Below are 19,341 nucleotides of genomic sequence, written 5' to 3'. Positions count from 1 at the left end.
AAAATTTGACCGTCAGACTGCAGAGGAGCTTCTCTGAGTTTCACTTTAAACTGATCCAGGAGCAGCGAAGCACAGCAATCATTCAAAGCAGCAAACAGTCAAACAGACACCTGGTGTGTGAGGAGATGAAAGGTGAGTCAGATGCAAAATACAAGAATTAAATATTTATTTATGTGTTATCTCAGCACATTTGCCTTATAGAGAATAAAAGTGAAGTTTAACAATTTGTTTTGCCTCATTGCATAAACAAAATAAATTCTGTCCATTCTCAACTAAAGGAAAAAGTTTGGATTCCTGTGTCTTTGAAAAGGTTTGCAGCTTTATTCAAGTTTGATGATTTAATTGAAGATGTGACATATTTTGCTTTTGAGGAAAAGTCTCTGGATAAATGTGGTTCAGTTCACTAAGAAATGAAAAAAAAATGCAACAACCTTGTTTATTAAAAGATTAAAAGATGTACCTAACATGTTAGAAGATGTTTTTGGTAATTAGGAAACATTCAATGGTCCACTAAAGGCCCCTGAACCTCCCTTTGGACACCCTGCCTTACGTTGTCAGTGGTTGTTTGTGTTTCGTGAAACATTTGAATCAAAACTGACGTTGTTTCTTTTACCAGATCACATTTAAAAGGAAATAATCATTTTCCTAGTGAAACTTCAGAGGAAACCAATAAACTGTTCAGATAAATTCAACCTCATTTAGTTTTTAAACTTGATGCTGCAAACATTAAGGGAATATTTATAGAAGTTTAATTTGATTGATCTTCCAAATTAAAATTATGCTGGTAATAAAAAGCTAAAAATGAACTATGTTGTGTTTTATGAAACAAATGGACACAGAAACATATACGTTCATAATGGACTGTTTTTGATTGTAAGAAACCATTCATATAAAAGAGATAATATTAATTGTAGTTAATTATAAAAATTTACTGCTGAGCTTCAGGCCTTGGTGAGGTTTCATCTCTGTGTTCAGAGGTCTGTATCAGAGTCTGTTCAGTTTCTGCTCTAACAGCTCAGAGTGTCTGCAGTCTGACTGAGGGAGGTTTTTGTACAGCTACTAATCACTGTGTGAACACTGAGGCACTATTTACTACATGGAAACTTTGACAGTAATAAACTGCAGCATCTTCAGCCTGAACTCCACTGATGGTCAAAGTGAAGGCAGAGCCGCTTCCACTGCCACTGAACCGAGCTGGAGTTCCTGACTCAAGACTATCCACCTCATATATCAGGAGCTTTGGAGGCTGTCCTGGTTTCTGCTGATACCAGGACATATACTCGCCAAAAAAGTCACTGGAAACATCCTGGTTTGTTGTACATCTGATAGTGACAGTGGATCCTGGTGTAAATGTCTCCACTGCAGGTTGAGTCACAGTGATCTGAGCGCTGCATCCTGCAGACAAAAACAAATCCTTCATTTGTCAGCAGAAAGAAAGGAGAGAAAAGGCAGCACATCATGTTAGAAATGTTGCTGAGTGAATGAACCTGTAAAACAGCAGCAGGTCAGCGTCCAGATGAGGATGGTGATGAGGGTCATGGTGCTTGTTGCTTCTGCTGGCTTGACTGACAGATCTGAGTCCTGCAGTGTTGAACTCACAGGACTATAAACCTTCTCAGTTCACTGGAGGATCAGCTGACCATGCAAAGCCTCCACTCTATGGAAATCATTTCTCTGCTCTCTGCACCAGACAAACAGAGACACTGAACCAACACTAATAGATACTGGATTTAAAACTCTGATCATCTTATTGGAATAGAAGAAAATCAAACAGAAACAACATGAAGGATTTTCAGTTCTTGGATTAAAATTAAATCTGTCTTGGACATCCTAGGATCATTTTACTCTGTTTCTAAAACTCACAGGTAAATATATTATATATCAATGTAAGCTGATATTTTTAAAATTGTTTTATTAATTAGTTACATTGAAAAATAGTTTTAACATTTAAACATAATAGAAGCTGAATTGTTAAACAATGTTGCACAAGATGGAAAGTAACTCTTGATTCTCATTAGTGATAAACCAAAAATATTCTCTAAATTATGAAGCAATTTAAAGCTGAATTAATGTTGAATGATTTGCAGAGTAAATAAATTATAAAGTGGGATTTTTATAACATTAATAAACATAATTTCAGCAGCTAGATGTCTACTGACAGTGCAGGAGGTTTTTGTACGGCCTCTCAATGAGTTTGTATCACTGTGGTTCACTTTTGGTGGAGGAACCAAACTCGTCGTTGACTGTAAGTACCAGAAAGTTTTTCTTTGTAACAAAATTAAAAGTATAATTTTTTTTTTACTTTACTAATTAAATTTCCAGCAAAGTTTGTTCATTTTATTTGATTTAAAAATGTAAAAGTTTATGACTGAGCTTCACAGAAGTTTGTGTCGCTCCACAAATGTGAAAAGTCTAAAACAAACAACCAGTAAAACTGATCTTGAGAAACAATAAAATGTTCAGTTCAAAGTTATTTTATCAATGTTTTAGATAATTTAAGTTTGAATATTTCTAACATCAAAACTAACATTTTCCTTCTTTTCACAGTTTTTTGTCTTTTGTGGGTCATTTGTTCCTGTTAATTAAACATGTTTGTGATTATTTCTTCATTTTTAAACTTTCAACCTGAATTCCTGTCAAACTGAACTAATATTTAGTGAGTGAACTCAGAGCAGCTTTGTGTTCACGGTTCATTTGTTTTCCATGTAGTTTAAAGGAAGTGAAAGAAACAGATGTCGACGTTTGAACTGTTTCCACTTGAATGTTTGGTCTCTCAGTTCAACCATCAGAAAATCATGTCAGCGATTCGTTATTCAGAGTCTCCTGTGATGAAGATGTGCTGAGTAATGATGAAGAGTGAAGGTGTCTTCAGCAGCCTGGGTTCTCACTGCTGCGTCTTTTCTCCCCCTCTCTCCTCCAGTGGGTGTGTTGCGGCCCACCCTGACCGTCCTCCCCCCCTCCAAAGAGCAGCAGCAGCAGCAGCAGCAGCAGAGCAGCGTCACACTGGTGTGTCTGGCCAGCGGGGGCTTCCCCTCCACCTGGACGCTGGGCTGGAAGGTGGGGGGCAGCAGCAGGTCCTCAGGGGTGTCTAGCAGCCTGGAGGTGCTGGGGGGGGACGGCCGCTACAGCTGGAGCAGCACCCTGAGCCTCCCTGCAGACCAGTGGAGGAAGGCGGGCTCAGTGAGCTGTGAGGCCAATCAGAGTGGACAGAGTCCTGTCACTCAAACCCTGGAGCCTGACCGCTGCTCAGAGTAGAGCTGCAGCTTCATGGCTGGAAACCATCATGTTGTCGTGTTTTATTCACAAACATTACTTTTCACCTTTCATTCGTCTTCCTTATGTTCTCTCATGTAACTTGGAGTAAATGGATTGTTTCAATAAAAGTGCAGATTTATGTCAATCACTGTCTTTGTATTTATTGTTGTGTTTCAACGTTCATGTTCTTGATCAAACATCATCTCATTTTTATTTCTTTAAAGTTTATAAAACGTTTTAGAAACCTGCACATGTAAAATCCTTTAGGTAAAAACTAAAGACTCTTTAGTGTTTGTGAGGCAAAGCATCAGAAAACTTATTTATAATCCATATTTATAAAACTAATTTCTACATCTGTGTTTATAAAATAATCATTTAGTGTATTTGAACCTTTGATATTTGATGGTTTTACTTGCTAACTTCTGTGATGTGTTCACTGAACCAGTTCTCATCATTTCTCTGCACCTGCAGCTTTCAGTCAGACTGAAGGAGGTTTTTGTACGACTATAAATCACTGTGTTAACACGCCGCTACCATGGTCACCCATACAGTAATAATCTCCAGCATCTTCAGCCTGAACTCCACTGATGGTTAAAGTGTAATCAGTACCAGATCTGCTGCCTCTGAATCTAGATGGAGTTCCTGAGAACAAACTTGAAGCTCCGTATATAAGAAGTTTAGGAGGCTGTCCAGGTTTCTGCAGGTACCAACTGAGATCAGAACCAATATTAGAACTTCCTGTGGCGCTGATGGTCACAGTCGCTCCAACACTGACTGACTTTGATCGTTCAGACTGAGTCAGAAAATTATTGGCAGATGATGCTGAAAAGAGAAATGAGCAATGTTAAAGGAAAACAATAATAAGTATGAGTTCAAACAAAACTTGATAGATAAATGTAAAAGTCATTCTGACCCTGAGTGAGAAAACCCAACACAACCATCAGAGCGACTGGAGACGTCATCCTGATGCAGCTTTCAGTGTCGGAGCACAAACACACTTTGGACTTTGTGCAGCAGAAGAACTTAAAGCTTGAGGAGCAGCGATGCATTGAGATCATGCAAATCCACACCTGCTGTGATGAAACAGAAAACACACAGATGATTCAGCCACCACTTCATCTAGTGAGAATATTCACCTTTTATTTTAACTTCACATCAAATAAAATATTTATTGATGTTTTCTATATTCAACACTTTTATAATGTTTCTATGTCCCATAATTCTGATGTGTTGTTATGAAATAAAAACAGCAAATATTTGACATAAATTAAACCCATACATTGAGCAATGTAAGGTTTAATTAGTCATTTTAACCTGTATTCATGTTACAATGATCCTAATTATCTTTTGATATCTAGAGCCTTTTTAAATTTGCTTTTAAATCATATTTTTAATTAATGTTGACATTAAATATATAGGAAACCTGAACACACATCGTCTGAAGAATATTATAAAACTTGTTCACTATTTGTTTATTAGACAGCTGATCAAATTCACTTCACTGATGTTTTTAAATAACCACAAATTTAAATAAATTCTCATCATTTTACTTCTAAAAGCACCAAGTTAAACCACATTACATCGTGTGTATTTATATTTTAATATGATGTTCTTGTAATTGATCAGCCATTCTAGTGTAGAAATTATATTTAATTAGAAGAAACCTGTCTAACTTTGTGTTTCTGCTTTCCTGGGTATTTTCTTGCTTCTTGGAATCCAGACAGTTTGCAACGACTTGATTTACAAAAGTTAGAGACGTATTGGTTATAAAGTGACCTTAATGTTCTAATAAATTATTTAAAAAGACCTGAACTGTTAATAAAAATAATGAGAAAGTCATTTATTTCTAATTTATAACTTTTCCACTGCAGAACTTGCACAAAATAGAAAGATAAAACTTAGGAAGAATTAAAATAAAAACTGAATTTTATTTTTGCCGATTGGTTTCTTGGATCTTTGAGGTGAAAGCATGAAAACCCAAAACAATAACTCACATTTTTATTTGTGCAGACGTCATGAGAAGGATGTTTGAAACCATCAGAGTTTTGCAGCTGCTCTGAAGATAAATAGAGATAGTGATATATTTACAATCACTGGGACAAATCAGTCTCAATGATAACCAGGACCAAGAGATAAAACAGAGGGAGCAAGTCTGGCCACTGGATGGTTGGAGGTAGAAAATGTGTTGATCTGTATCAATGAATAAAGGAAGTTTTCTTTAAATCTAAAAATATTTCCAGATTTATTCACTGTGCTGTTAAAAATTATTTGACAAAATCAAGATGTTTCCTTTTTCCATTGTGTATTTATGTCTTTATATCGTTTTATTACATTTGATTTTTTTTAGTTTTGTTAGAGTTTCCAGTCGTCTCTGTGTTCAGAGGTCTGTATCAGAGTCTGTTCAGTTTCTGCTCTAACAGCTCAGAGTGTCTGCAGTCTGACTGAGGGAGGTTTTTGTACGGCTACTAATCACTGTGTGAACACTGAGGCACCATTTACTACATGGAAACTTTGACAGTAATAAACTGCAGCATCTTCAGCCTGAACTCCACTGATGGTCAAAGTGAAGGCAGAGCCGCTTCCACTGCCACTGAACCGAGCTGGAGTTCCTGACTCAAGACTATCCACCTCATATATCAGGAGCTTTGGAGGCTGTCCTGGTTTCTGCTGATACCAGGACATATACTCGTCTAAAATGTCACTGTAAACATCCTGATTTGTAGTACATCTGATAGTGACAGTGGATCCTGATGTAAATGTCTCCACTGCAGGTTGAGTCACAGTGATCTGAGCGCTGCATCCTGCAGACAAAAACAAATCCTTCATTTGTCAGCAGGAAGAAAGGAGAGAAAAGGCAGCACATCATGTTAGAAATGTTGCTGAGTGAATGAACCTGTAAAACAGCAGCAGGTCAGCGTCCAGATGAGGATGGTGATGAGGGTCATGGTGCTTGTTGCTTCTGCTGGCTTGACTGACAGATCTGAGTCCTGCAGTGTTGAACTCACAGGACTATAAACCTTCTCAGTTCACTGGAGGATCAGCTGACCATGCAAAGCCTCCACTCTATGGAAATCATTTCTCTGCTCTCTGCACCAGACAAACAGAGACACTGAACCAACACTAATAGATACTGGATTTAAAACTCTGATCATCTTATTGGAATAGAAGAAAATCAAACAGAAACAACATGAAGGATTTTCAGTTCTTGGATTAAAATTAAATCTGTCTTGGACATCCTAGGATCATTTTACTCTGTTTCTAAAACTCACAGGTAAATATATTATATATCAATGTAAGCTGATATTTGTAAAATCTTTTTATCAATTAAGTTACATTGAAAAATAGTTTTAGCATTTAAACATAATAGAAGCTGAATTTTTAAACAATGTTGCACAAGATGGAAAGTAACTCTTGATTCTCATTAGTGATAAACTAAAAATATTTTCTAAATTATGAAGCAATTTAAAGCTGAATTAATGTTGAATGATTTGCTGATTAAATAAATTATAAAGTGGGATTTTTATGACTTTAATAAACATAATTTCAGCAGCTAGATGTCTACTGACAGTGCAGGAGGTTTTTGTACGGCCTCTCAATGAGTTTGTATCACTGTGGTTCACTTTTGGTGGAGGAACCAAACTCATCATTAACTGTAAGTACCAGAAAGTTTTTCTTTGTAACAAAATTAAAAGTATAATTTTTTTTTTACTTTACTAATTAAATTTCCAGCAAAGTTTGTTCATTTTATTTGATTTAAAAATGTAAAAGTTTATGACTGAGCTTCACAGAAGTTTGTGTCGCTCCACAAATGTGAAAAGTCTAAAACAAACAACCAGTAAAACTGATCTTGAGAAACAATAAAATGTTCAGTTCAAAGTCATTTTATCAATGTTTTAGATAATTTAAGTTTGAATTTTTCTAACATCAAAACTAACATTTTCCTTCTTTTCACAGTTTTTTGTCTTTTCTGGGTCATTTGTTCCTGTTAATTAAACATGTTTGTGATTATTTCTTCATTTTTAAACTTTCAACCTGAATTCCTGTCAAACTGAACTAATATTTAGTGAGTGAACTCAGAGCAGCTTTGTGTTCACGGTTCATTTGTTTTCCATGTAGTTTAAAGGAAGTGAAAGAAACAGATGTCGACGTTTGAACTGTTTCCACTTGAATGTTTGGTCTCTCAGTTCAACCATCAGAAAATCATGTCAGCGATTCGTTATTCAGAGTCTCCTGTGATGAAGATGTGCTGAGTAATGATGAAGAGTGAAGGTGTCTTCAGCAGCCTGGGTTCTCACTGCTGCGTCTTTTCTCCCCCTCTCTCCTCCAGTGGGTGTGTTGCGGCCCACCCTGACCGTCCTCCCCCCCTCCAAAGAGCAGCAGCAGCAGCAGCAGCAGAGCAGCGTCACACTGGTGTGTCTGGCCAGCGGGGGCTTCCCCTCCACCTGGACGCTGGGCTGGAAGGTGGGGGGCAGCAGCAGGTCCTCAGGGGTGTCTAGCAGCCTGGAGGTGCTGGGGGGGGGACGGCCGCTACAGCTGGAGCAGCACCCTGAGCCTCCCTGCAGACCAGTGGAGGAAGGCGGGCTCAGTGAGCTGTGAGGCCAATCAGAGTGGACAGAGTCCTGTCACTCAAACCCTGGAGCCTGACCGCTGCTCAGAGTAGAGCTGCAGCTTCATGGCTGGAAACCATCATGTTGTCGTGTTTTATTCACAAACATTACTTTTCACCTTTCATTCGTCTTCCTTATGTTCTCTCATGTAACTTGGAGTAAATGGATTGTTTCAATAAAATTGCAGATTTATGTCAATCACTGTCTTTGTATTTATTGTTGTGTTTCAACGTTCTTGTTTTTGATCAAACATCATCTCATTTTCATTTATTTAAAGTTTATAAAACATTTTAGAAACCTGCACATGTAAAATCCTTTAGGTAAAAACTAAAGACTCTTTAGTGTTTGTGAGGCAAAGCATCAGAAAACTTATTGATAATCCATATTTATAAAACTAATTTCTACATCTGTGTTTATAAAATAATCATTTAGTGTATTTGAACCTTTGATATTTGATGGTTTTACTTGCTAACTTATGTGATGTGTTCACTGAACCAGTTCTCATCATTTCTCTGCACCTGCAGCTTTCAGTCAGACTGAAGGAGGTTTTTGTACGACTATAAATCACTGTGTTAACACGCCGCTACCATGGTAACCCATACAGTAATAATCTCCAGCATCTTCAGCCTGAACTCCACTGATGGTTAAAGTGTAATCAGTACCAGATCTGCTGCCTCTGAATCTAGATGCAGTTCCTGAGAACAAATTTGAAGCTCCGTATATAAGAAGTTTAGGAGGCTGTCCAGGTTTCTGCAGGTACCAACTGAGATCACCACCAATATTAGAACTTCCTGTGGCGCTGATGGTCACAGTCGCTCCAACACTGACTGACTTTGATCGTTCAGACTGAGTCAGAAAATTATTGGCAGATGATGCTGAAAAGAGAAATGAGCAATGTTAAAGGAAAACAATAATAAGTATGAGTTCAAACAAAACTTGATAGATAAATGTAAAAGTCATTCTGACCCTGAGTGAGAAAACCCAACACAACCATCAGAGCGACTGGAGACGTCATCCTGATACAGCTTTCAGTGTCGGAGCACAAACACACTTTGGACTTTGTGCAGCAGAAGAACTTAAAGCTTGAGGAGCAGCGATGCATTGAGATCATGCAAATCCACACCTGCTGTGATGAAACAGAAAACACACAGATGATTCAGCCACCACTTCATCTAGTGAGAATATTCACTTTTTATTTTAACTTCACATCAAATAAAGTATTTATCGATTACTGCAGCAGCGTCTTAATTAAAACCAGGGAGATGCAGCACATCGTCCCATTTCTAAAGTCCTCTCATCGGCCATCATAGCTTAGATAACAGATCTAAAACACTGTTGGTTCATAAATCTCTGAACAGTCTAGCACCTCAACCCATTAAAGATCTGGTGTCGTATCAACTTTCTGGTCCATTCGGGTCTTTTGGTTCTGATCTGCTCTGCCTCCCCAGAACCAAACAAAAGCGGCTTTCAGCCTCGTGAACCACAAACCCAGAAAATTCTCTGAAAATACTGTAAAACAATCGAATCAGAAATCCTTTAAATCTAGCTTAAAACCCACCTTTTATGACTGTTATGTTGCTGCAGGATTTATTGTACAGCTGATGGCGACATTGTCCCCTAAATGTGTTGTTATAAAATAAAATACACAAAAACAGCAATGGTTTGACATAAAATAGATCCATACATTGAACAAAAAAGGTTTTTGTATTGTAACCTGCATTCATGTTACAATTATCCTCATTATGTTTCTTTCTGGTATGTTAAGGTTGTCCAAGTGACTGTGATCTACTTGGGTTTATGATTCAGAAAATGTCCTTTTGTCTTTATTATTTATGTTTTGAGTTTGTACTATTTAGGATCCATATGCAGAGTCATTTTAAATCAGCTTTTAAACTATTCTTATAATTAATGTTGACATTGAATGTATAGGAAAACTGTATACACGTCGTCTGTAGGATATGATAAATTTTGTTTATTAGACAGCTGATTAAATTCACTTCATTGATCAATAATCACTAAATTAAATAGATTCTCATCTTTTTTTTCAAAAATCTGTTTATTGTCTTTTATATTTCAAAAGAGACACACAGACAAGTTTCTCACAAATGCACAAAACACCAAGCAAAGCCAAAAGAAAACACATGAACAAGTTAAACCTTCAAGGTGACAAACATAAGCTGATAGCAGTGAGACAGAATACTTTAAGTTTGTTATCTCAGGGATGTATGTTGAGATTTAGTCCAAGAGATTTAATCACAGTCCACAAGGTATGAGGTGACGGCATCGTCCTCCCTGGATCTGGGCATCCAGGCATCAGTGGTTCAGTTTCGTACATTTTTTCGATCAAGTGAGAACATTTGGAATTAACATGAAGATAACAAACTTACAGCCACTATAAGAATAAGTGGCTAAATTTACCTAGAGTACATTCAGTTATTCATCATTATGAGTTTTTATATTTTCCAAGAATGGCAAAAAGTTTTCCCATATTTTTTTGAACACACAATATTTACCCTTAATCATAAAGGTGAGTTTCTCCAAGGCAAGAGAGCTTGATAATGTAGACATCCAGGTTTTTAACTGGGGTCTGGTTACAGATTTCCAGGACCTGGCTATACTATATTTGACCTGCACCAAACAGTAAATTATGGACTTTTGATCAAACTTGCTTATTTGAGTTTGAGTGGGAAAAATTCTTGAGATACATAACCCAGGACAGGGATTAAGTTTAGTACCAACGATAAGTGAAATTTTATCCAAAACCTCCTTCCAAAAATTCTGAATCTCAGGACATTCCCAAAGCAGTAAATCAAATTTATCCTCAAGCCTTTATCTCCACATTTAGCACATGTATCCAGAATGTTTTAGTTAAATTTATTTAGCAATGTTGGAGTAACATATGTTCTGATTCTCATCACTTTACGTCAAAAAGCAAAAGGTTAAACCAGATTACAGCATTTGTGCTTATATTCTAATACGATAGACTTTTAATTGATCAGCCATTCTAGTGTAGAAATGATATTTAATTAAAAGAAACCTGTCTAAAGTGACCTTATATTCTAATAAAATGATTAAAAACACCTGAACTAATAAAAATAACGAGAAAGTCATTTATTTCTTATTTATAATTTTTCCACTTTAGAACTTGCTCAAAATAAAAAGATAAATTTAAGCAGAAGAAGTAAAAAAATAATTGACTTTAATATTTGCTGATTGGTTTCTTGGACCTTAGAGGTGAAAGCATGAAAACCCAAAACAATAACTCACATTTTTATTTGTGCAGACGTCATGAGAAGGATGTTTGAAACAATCAGAGTTTTGCAGCTGCTCTGAAGATAAATAGAGAAAGTGATATATTTACAATCACTGGGATAAATCAGTCTCAATGATAACCAGGACCAAGAGATAAAACAGAGGGAGCAAGTCTGGCCACTGGATGGTTGGAGGTAGAAAATGTGTTGATCTGTATCAGTGAAAAAAGGAGGTTTTCTTTAAATCTAAAAATATTTCCAGATTTATTCACTGTGCTGTTAAAAATTATTTGACAAAATCAAGATGTTTCCTTTTTCCATTTTGTATTTATGTCTTTATATCGTTTTATTACATTTGATTTTTTTTAGATTTGTTAGAGTTTCCAGTCGTCTCTGTGTTCAGTGGTCTGTATCAGAGTCTGTTCAGTTTCTGCTCTAACAGCTCAGAGTGTCTGCAGTCTGACTGAGGGAGTTTTTTTTACGGCTACTAATCACTGTGTGAACACGTAGGCACTATTTACTACATGGAGACTCTGACAGTAATAAACTGCAGCATCTTCAGCCTGAACTCCACTGATGGTCAAAGTGAAGGCAGAGCCGCTTCCACTGCCACTAAACCGAGCTGGAGTTCCTGACTCAAGAACATCCACCAAATATATCGGGAGCTTTGGAGGATGTCCTGGTTTCTGCTGATACCAGGACAAAAAATCGTCATTGAAAACATCCTGATTTGTTGTACACCTAATAGTGACAGTGGATCCTGGTGTAAATGTCTCCACTGCAGGTTGAGTCACAGTGATCTGAGCGCTGCATCCTGCAGACAAAAACAAATCCTTCATTTGTCAGCAGAAAGAAAGGAGAGAAAAGGCAGCACATCATGTTAGAAATGTTGCTGAGTGAATGAACCTGTAAAACAGCAGCAGGTCAGCGTCCAGATGAGGATGGTGATGAGGGTCATGGTGCTTGTTGCTTCTGCTGGCTTGACTGACAGATCTGAGTCCTGCAGTGTTGAACTCACAGGACTATAAACCTTCTCAGTTCACTGGAGGATCAGCTGACCATGCAAAGCCTCCACTCTATGGAAATCATTTCTCTGCTCTCAGCACCAGACAAACAGAGACACTGAACCAACACTAATAGATACTGGATTTAAAACTCTGATCATCTTATTGGAATAGAAGAAAATCAAACAGAAACAACATGAAGGATTTTCAGTTCTTGGATTAAAATTAAATCTGTCTTGGACATCCTAGGATCATTTTACTCTGTTTCTAAAACTCACAGGTAAATATATTATATATCAATGTAAGCTGATATTTTAAAAATCTTTTTATTAATTAAGTTACATTGAAAAATAGTTTTAGCATTTAAACATAAGCAATTTAAAGCTGAATTTATGTTGAATGATTTGCAGAGTAAATAAATTATAAAGTGGGATTTTTATGACTTTAATAAGCATAATTTCAGCAGCTAGATGTCTACTGACAGTGCAGGAGGTTTTTGTACGGCCTCTCAATGAGTTTGTATCACTGTGGTTCACTTTTGGTGGAGGAACCAAACTCGTCGTTGACTGTAAGTACCAGAAAGTTTTTCTTTGTAACAAAATTAAAAGTATAATTTTTTTTTACTTTACTAATTAAATTTCCAGCAAAATTTGTTCATTTTATTTGATTTAAAAATGTAAAGGTTTATGACTGAGCTTCACAGAAGTTTGTGTCGCTCCACAAATGTGAAAAGTCTAAAACCAACAACCAGTAAAACTGATCTTGAGAAACAATAAAATGTTCAGTTCAAAGTCATTTTATCAATGTTTTAGATAATTTAAGTTTGAATTTTTCTAACATCAAAACTAACATTTTCCTTCTTTTCACAGTTTTTTGTCTTTTCTGGGTCATTTGTTCCTGTTAATTAAACATGTTTGTGATTATTTCTTCATTTTTAAACTTTCAACCTGAATTCCTGTCAAACTGAACTAATATTTAGTGAGTGAACTCAGAGCAGCTTTGTGTTCACGGTTCATTTGTTTTCCATGTAGTTTAAAGGAAGTGAAAGAAACAGATGTCGACGTTTGAACTGTTTCCACTTGAATGTTTGGTCTCTCAGTTCAACCATCAGAAAATCATGTCAGCGATTCGTTATTCAGAGTCTCCTGTGATGAAGATGTGCTGAGTAATGATGAAGAGTGAAGGTGTCTTCAGCAGCCTGGGTTCTCACTGCTGCGTCTTTTCTCCCCCTCTCTCCTCCAGTGGGTGTGTTGCGGCCCACCCTGACCGTCCTCCCCCCCTCCAAAGAGCAGCAGCAGCAGCAGCAGCAGAGCAGCGTCACACTGGTGTGTCTGGCCAGCGGGGGCTTCCCCTCCACCTGGACGCTGGGCTGGAAGGTGGGGGGCAGCAGCAGGTCCTCAGGGGTGTCTAGCAGCCTGGAGGTGCTGGGGGGGGACGGCCACTACAGCTGGAGCAGCACCCTGAGCCTCCCTGCAGACCAGTGGAGGAAGGCGGGCTCAGTGAGCTGTGAGGCCAATCAGAGTGGACAGAGTCCTGTCACTCAAACCCTGGAGCCTGACCGCTGCTCAGAGTAGAGCTGCAGCTTCATGGCTGGAAACCATCATGTTGTCGTGTTTTATTCACAAACATTACTTTTCACCTTTCATTCGTCTTCCTTATGTTCTCTCATGTAACTTGGAGTAAATGGATTGTTTCAATAAAAGTGCAGATTTATGTCAATCACTGTGTTTGTATTTATTGTTGTGTTTCAACGTTCATGTTTTTGATCAAACATCATCTCATTTTTATTTCTTTAAAGTTTATAAAACGTTTTAGAAACCTGCACATGTAAAATCCTTTAGGTAAAAACTAAAGACTCTTTAGTGTTTGTGAGGCAAAGCATCAGAAAACTTATTGATAATCTGTATTTATAAAACTAAGTTCAACATCTGTGTTTATAAAATAATCATTTAGTGTATTTGAACCTTTGATATTTGATGGTTTTACTTGCTAACTTCTGTGATGTGTTCACTGAACCAGTTCTCATCATTTCTCTGCACCTGCAGCTTTCAGTCAGACTGAAGGAGGTTTTTGTACGACTATAAATCACTGTGTGAACACGCCAGCATCATTTACTGAATGCACTCCCATACAATAATAATCTCCAGTATCTTCAGCCTGAACTCCACTGATTGTCAGAGTGAACTGAGGCTCTGATCCACTGCTGCTGAAATGACTGGGAGTATCAGATTGACGGCTGCTGATTTGATAAAATAACAGTTTGGGAGGCTGTCCAGGTTTCTGCAGGTACCAACTCAGATCATCATCAACTCCTTCACTGGCTGAGCAGCTCAGAGAGACCGTCTCCCCCAACGCCGCTGACTTCACTGCTGGAGACTGAGTCACAGAGGGATTACCATCTGATCCTGCAGGATGGAAAAAGTAGAAAACATTTGACCGTCTTTCATCTGAGAACAAATGATAACAGAAGCTCGTCGTTCCTCACCTTGCAGCTGCAGCAGCAGCGTGATCAACAGAGGACTCAGTAACATCATAGCTGAGAAAAGTTTGACCGTCAGACTGCAGAGGAGCTTCTCTGAGTTTCACTTTAAACTGATCCAGGAGCAGCGAAGCACAGCAATCATTCAAAGCAGCAAACAGTCAAACAGACACCTGGTGTGTGAGGAGATGAAAGGTGAGTCAGATGCAAAATACAAGAATTAAATATTTATTTATGTATTATCTCAGCACATTTGCCTTATAAAGAATAAAAGTGAAGTTTTACAATTTGTTTTGCCTCTTTGCATTAACAAAATAAATTCTGTCCATTCTCAACTAAAGGAAAAGTTTTGGATTCCTGTGTCTTTGAAAAGGTTTGCAGCTTTATTCAAGTTTGATGATTTAATTGAAGGTGTGACATATTTTGCTTTTGAGGAAAAGTCTCTGGATAAATGTGGTTCAGTTCACTAAGAAATGAAAAAAAAAATGCAACAACCTTGTTTATTAAAAGATTAAAAGATGTACCCAACATGTCAAAAGATGTTTTTGGTAATTAGGAAACATTCAATGGTCCACTAAAGGCCCCTGAACCTCCCTTTGGACACCCTGCCTTACGTTGTCAGTGGTTGTTTGTGTTTCGTGAAACATTTGAATCAAAACTGAAGTTGTTTTTTTTACCAGATCACATTTACAAGAAAATAATCATTTTCCTGGTGAAACTTCAGAGGAAACCACTAAACTGTTCAGATAAATTCAACCTCATTTAGTTTTTAAACTTGATGCTGCAAACATTAAGGGAATATTTATAGAAGTTTAATTTGATTGATCTTCCAAATTAAAATTATGCTGGTAATAAAAAGCTAAAAAAGAACTATGTTGTGTTTTCTGAAACAAATGGACACAGAAACATATACATTCATAATGGATTTTTTTGATTGTAAGAAACCATTCATATAAAAGAAATAATATTAATTGTAGTTAATTATAAAGATTTACTGCTGAGCTTCAGGCCTTGGTGAGGTTTCATCTCTGTGTTCAGTGGTCTGTATCAGAGTCTGTTCAGTTTCTGCTCTAACAGCTCAGAGTGTCTGCAGTCTGACTGAGGGAGGTTTTTGTACGGCTACTAATCACTGTGTGAACACGTTGCCACTATGGTAACTCTGACAGTAATAAACTGCAGCATCTTCAGCCTGAACTCCACTGATGGTCAAAGTGAAGGCAGAGCCGCTTCCACTGCCACTAAACCGAGCTGGAGTTCCTGACTGAAGCTTTTTTACTAAATAGATTAGATTCTTTGGAGGCTGTCCTGGTTTCTGCTGGTACCAGTGCATAGCCTCGTCACCATCACTCCATCTGTAAACATTCTGATTTGTTGTACATCTGATAGTGACAGTGGATCCTGGTGTAAATGTCTCCACTGCAGGTTGAGTCACAGTGATCTGAGCGCTGCATCCTGCAGACAAAAACAAATCCTTCATTTGTCAGCAGAAAGAAAGGAGAGAAAAGGCAGCACATCATGTTAGAAATGTTGCTGAGTGAATGAACCTGTAAAACAGCAGCAGGTCAGCGTCCAGATGAGGATGGTGATGAGGGTCATGGTGCTTGTTGCTTCTGCTGGCTTGACTGACAGATCTGAGTCCTGCAGTGTTGAACTCACAGGACTATAAACCTTCTCAGTTCACTGGAGGATCAGCTGACCATGCAAAGCCTCCACTCTATGGAAATCATTTCTCTGCTCTCTGCACCAGACAAACAGAGACACTGAACCAACACTAATAGATACTGGATTTAAAACTCTGATCATCTTATTGGAATAGAAGAAAATCAAACAGAAACAACATGAAGGATTTTCAGTTCTTGGATTAAAATTAAATCTGTCTTGGACATCCTAGGATCATTTTACTCTGTTTCTAAAACTCACAGGTAAATATATTATATATCAATGTAAGCTGATATTTTTTAAATCTTTTTATTAATTAAGTTACATTGAAAAATAGTTTTAGCATTTAAACATAATAGAAGCTGAATTGTTAAACAATGTTGCACAAGATGGAAAGTAACTCTTGATTCTCATTAGTGATGAACCAAAAATATTCTCTTAAATTATGAAGCAATTTAAAGCTGAATTAATGTTGAATGATTTGCTGATTAAATAAATTATAAACTGGGATTTTTTTGACTTTAATAAGCATAATTTCAGCAGCTAGATGTCTACTGACAGTGCAGGAGGTTTTTGTACGGCCTCTCAATGAGTTTGTATCACTGTGGTTCACTTTTGGTGGAGGAACCAAACTCGTCGTTGACTGTAAGTACCAGAAAGTTTTTCTTTGTAACAAAATTAAAAGTATATATATATATTTTTACTTTACTAATTCAATTTCCAGCAAAGTTTGTTCATTTTATTTGATTTAAAAATGTAAAAGTTTATGACTGAGCTTCACAGAAGTTTGTGTCGCTCCACAAATGTGAAAAGTCTAAAACCAACAACCAGTAAAACTGATCTTGAGAAACAATAAAATGTTCAGTTCAAAGTCATTTTATCAATGTTTTAGATAATTTAAGTTTGAATTTTTCTAACATCAAAACTAACATTTTCCTTCTTTTCACAGTTTTTTGTCTTTTCTGGGTCATTTGTTCCTGTTAATTAAACATGTTTGTGATTATTTCTTCATTTTTAAACTTTCAACCTGAATTCCTGTCAAACTGAACTAATATTTAGTGAGTGAACTCAGAGCAGCTTTGTGTTCACGGTTCATTTGTTTTCCATGTAGTTTAAAGGAAGTGAAAGAAACAGATGTCGACGTTTGAACTGTTTCCACTTGAATGTTTGGTCTCTCAGTTCAACCATCAGAAAATCATGTCAGCGATTCGTTATTCAGAGTCTCCTGTGATGAAGATGTGCTGAGTAATGATGAAGAGTGAAGGTGTCTTCAGCAGCCTGGGTTCTCACTGCTGCGTCTTTTCTCCCCCTCTCTCCTCCAGTGGGTGTGTTGCGGCCCACCCTGACCGTCCTCCCCCCCTCCAAAGAGCAGCAGCAGCAGCAGAGCAGCGTCACACTGGTGTGTCTGGCCAGCGGGGGCTTCCCCTCCACCTGGACGCTGGGCTGGAAGGTGGGGGGCAGCAGCAGGTCCTCAGGGGTGTCTAGCAGCCTGGAGGTGCTGGGGGGGGACGGCCGCTACAGCTGGAGCAGCACCCTGAGCCTCCCTGCAGACCAGTGGAGGAAGGCGGGCTCAGTGAGCTGTGAGGCCAATCAGAGTGGACAGAGTCCTGTCACTCAAACCCTGGAGCCTGACCGCTGCTCAGAGTAGAGCTGCAGCTTCATGGCTGGAAACCATCATGTTGTCGTGTTTCATTCACAAACATTACTTTTCACCTTTCATTCGTATTCCTTATGTTCTCTCATGTAACTTGGAGTAAATGGATTGTTTCAATAAAAGTGCAGATTTATGTCAATCACTGTCTTTGTATTTATTGTTGTGTTTCAACCTTCATGTTCTTGATCAAACATCATCTCATTTTTATTTCTTTAAAGTTTATAAAACGTTTTAGAAACCTGCACATGTAAAATCCTTTAGGTAAAAACTAAAGACTCTTTAGAGTTTTTGAGGCAAAGCATCAGAAAACTTATTGATAATCCATATTTATAAAACTAATTTCAACATCTGTTTATAAAATAATCATTTAGTGTATTTGAACCTTTGATATTTGATGGTTTTACTTGCTAACGTCTGTGATGTGTTCACTGAACCAGTTCTCATCATTTCTCTGCACCTGCAGCTTTCAGTCAGACTGAAGGAGGTTTTTGTACGACTATAAATCACTGTGTTAACACGCCGCTACCATGGTAACCCATACAGTAATAATCTCCAGCATCTTCAGCCTGAACTCCACTGATGGTTAAAGTGTAATCAGTACCAGATCTGCTGCCTCTGAATCTAGATGCAGTTCCTGAGAACAAACTTGAAGCTCCGTATATAAGAAGTTTAGGAGGCTGTCCAGGTTTCTGCAGGTACCAACTGAGATCATAACCAATATTAGAACTTCCTGTGGCTCTGATTATCACAGTCGCTCCAACACTGACTGACTTTGATCGTTCAGACTGAGTCAGAAAATTATTGGCAGATGATGCTGAAAAGAGAAATGAGCAATGTTAAAGGAAAACAATAATAAGTATGAGTTCAAACAAAACTTGATAGATAAATGTAAAAGTCATTCTGACCCTGAGTGAGAAAACCCAACACAACCATCAGAGCGACTGGAGACATCATCCTGATGCAGCTTTCAGTGTCGGAGCACAAACACACTTTGGACTTTGTGCAGCAGAAGAACTTAAAGCTTGAGGAGCAGCGATGCATTGAGATCATGCAAATCCACACCTGCTGTGATGAAACAGAAAACACACAGATGATTCAGCCACCACTTCATCTAGTGAGAATATTCACTTTTTATTTTAACTTCACATCAAATAAGGTATTTATTGATTACTGCAGCAGCGTCTTAATTAAAACCAGGGAGATGCAGCACATCGTCCCATTTCTAAAGTCCTCTCATCGGCCATCATAGCTTAGATAACAGATCTAAAACACTGTTGGTTCATAAATCTCTGAACAGTCTAGCACCTCAACCCATTAAAGATCTGGTGCCGTATCAACTTTCTGGTCCATTCGGGTCTTCAGGTTCTGATCTGCTCTGCCTCCCCAGAACCAAACAAAAGCGGCTTTCAGCCTCGTGAACCACAAACCCAGA

General features: G+C 37.9%; 3 gene segments (V, D, J or C); 2 read left to right on the top strand and 1 right to left on the bottom strand.

Annotated features, from left to right (window-relative positions):
• LOC111612163 overlaps nucleotides 1–3,400 on the top strand; it is a 45,082-nt gene extending 41,682 nt beyond the window's left edge. Inside the window, 2 exon segments of the V gene segment in view lie at nucleotides 2,208–2,245; nucleotides 2,921–3,400. Coding sequence covers nucleotides 2,208–2,245; nucleotides 2,921–3,255 — 373 coding nt within the window.
• LOC111612164 overlaps nucleotides 1–16,224 on the bottom strand; it is a 49,211-nt gene extending 32,987 nt beyond the window's left edge. Inside the window, 2 exon segments of the V gene segment in view lie at nucleotides 15,736–16,048; nucleotides 16,141–16,224. Coding sequence covers nucleotides 15,736–16,048; nucleotides 16,141–16,192 — 365 coding nt within the window.
• Nucleotides 14,522–18,048, top strand: LOC111612165. The segment is given in 2 exon segments: nucleotides 14,522–14,791; nucleotides 17,578–18,048. Coding segments are annotated over 2 exon segments (543 nt in total).
• Nucleotides 18,049–19,341: the final 1,293 nt, after the last annotated feature.

Source organism: Xiphophorus maculatus, chromosome 19 (assembly GCF_002775205.1).
Source record: "Xiphophorus maculatus strain JP 163 A chromosome 19, X_maculatus-5.0-male, whole genome shotgun sequence".
NCBI classification, from domain to species: domain Eukaryota; kingdom Metazoa; phylum Chordata; class Actinopteri; order Cyprinodontiformes; family Poeciliidae; genus Xiphophorus; species Xiphophorus maculatus.
The sequence above is the reverse complement of the archived record's forward strand: the minus strand, read 5'-3'. Positions and strand labels throughout refer to the sequence as shown.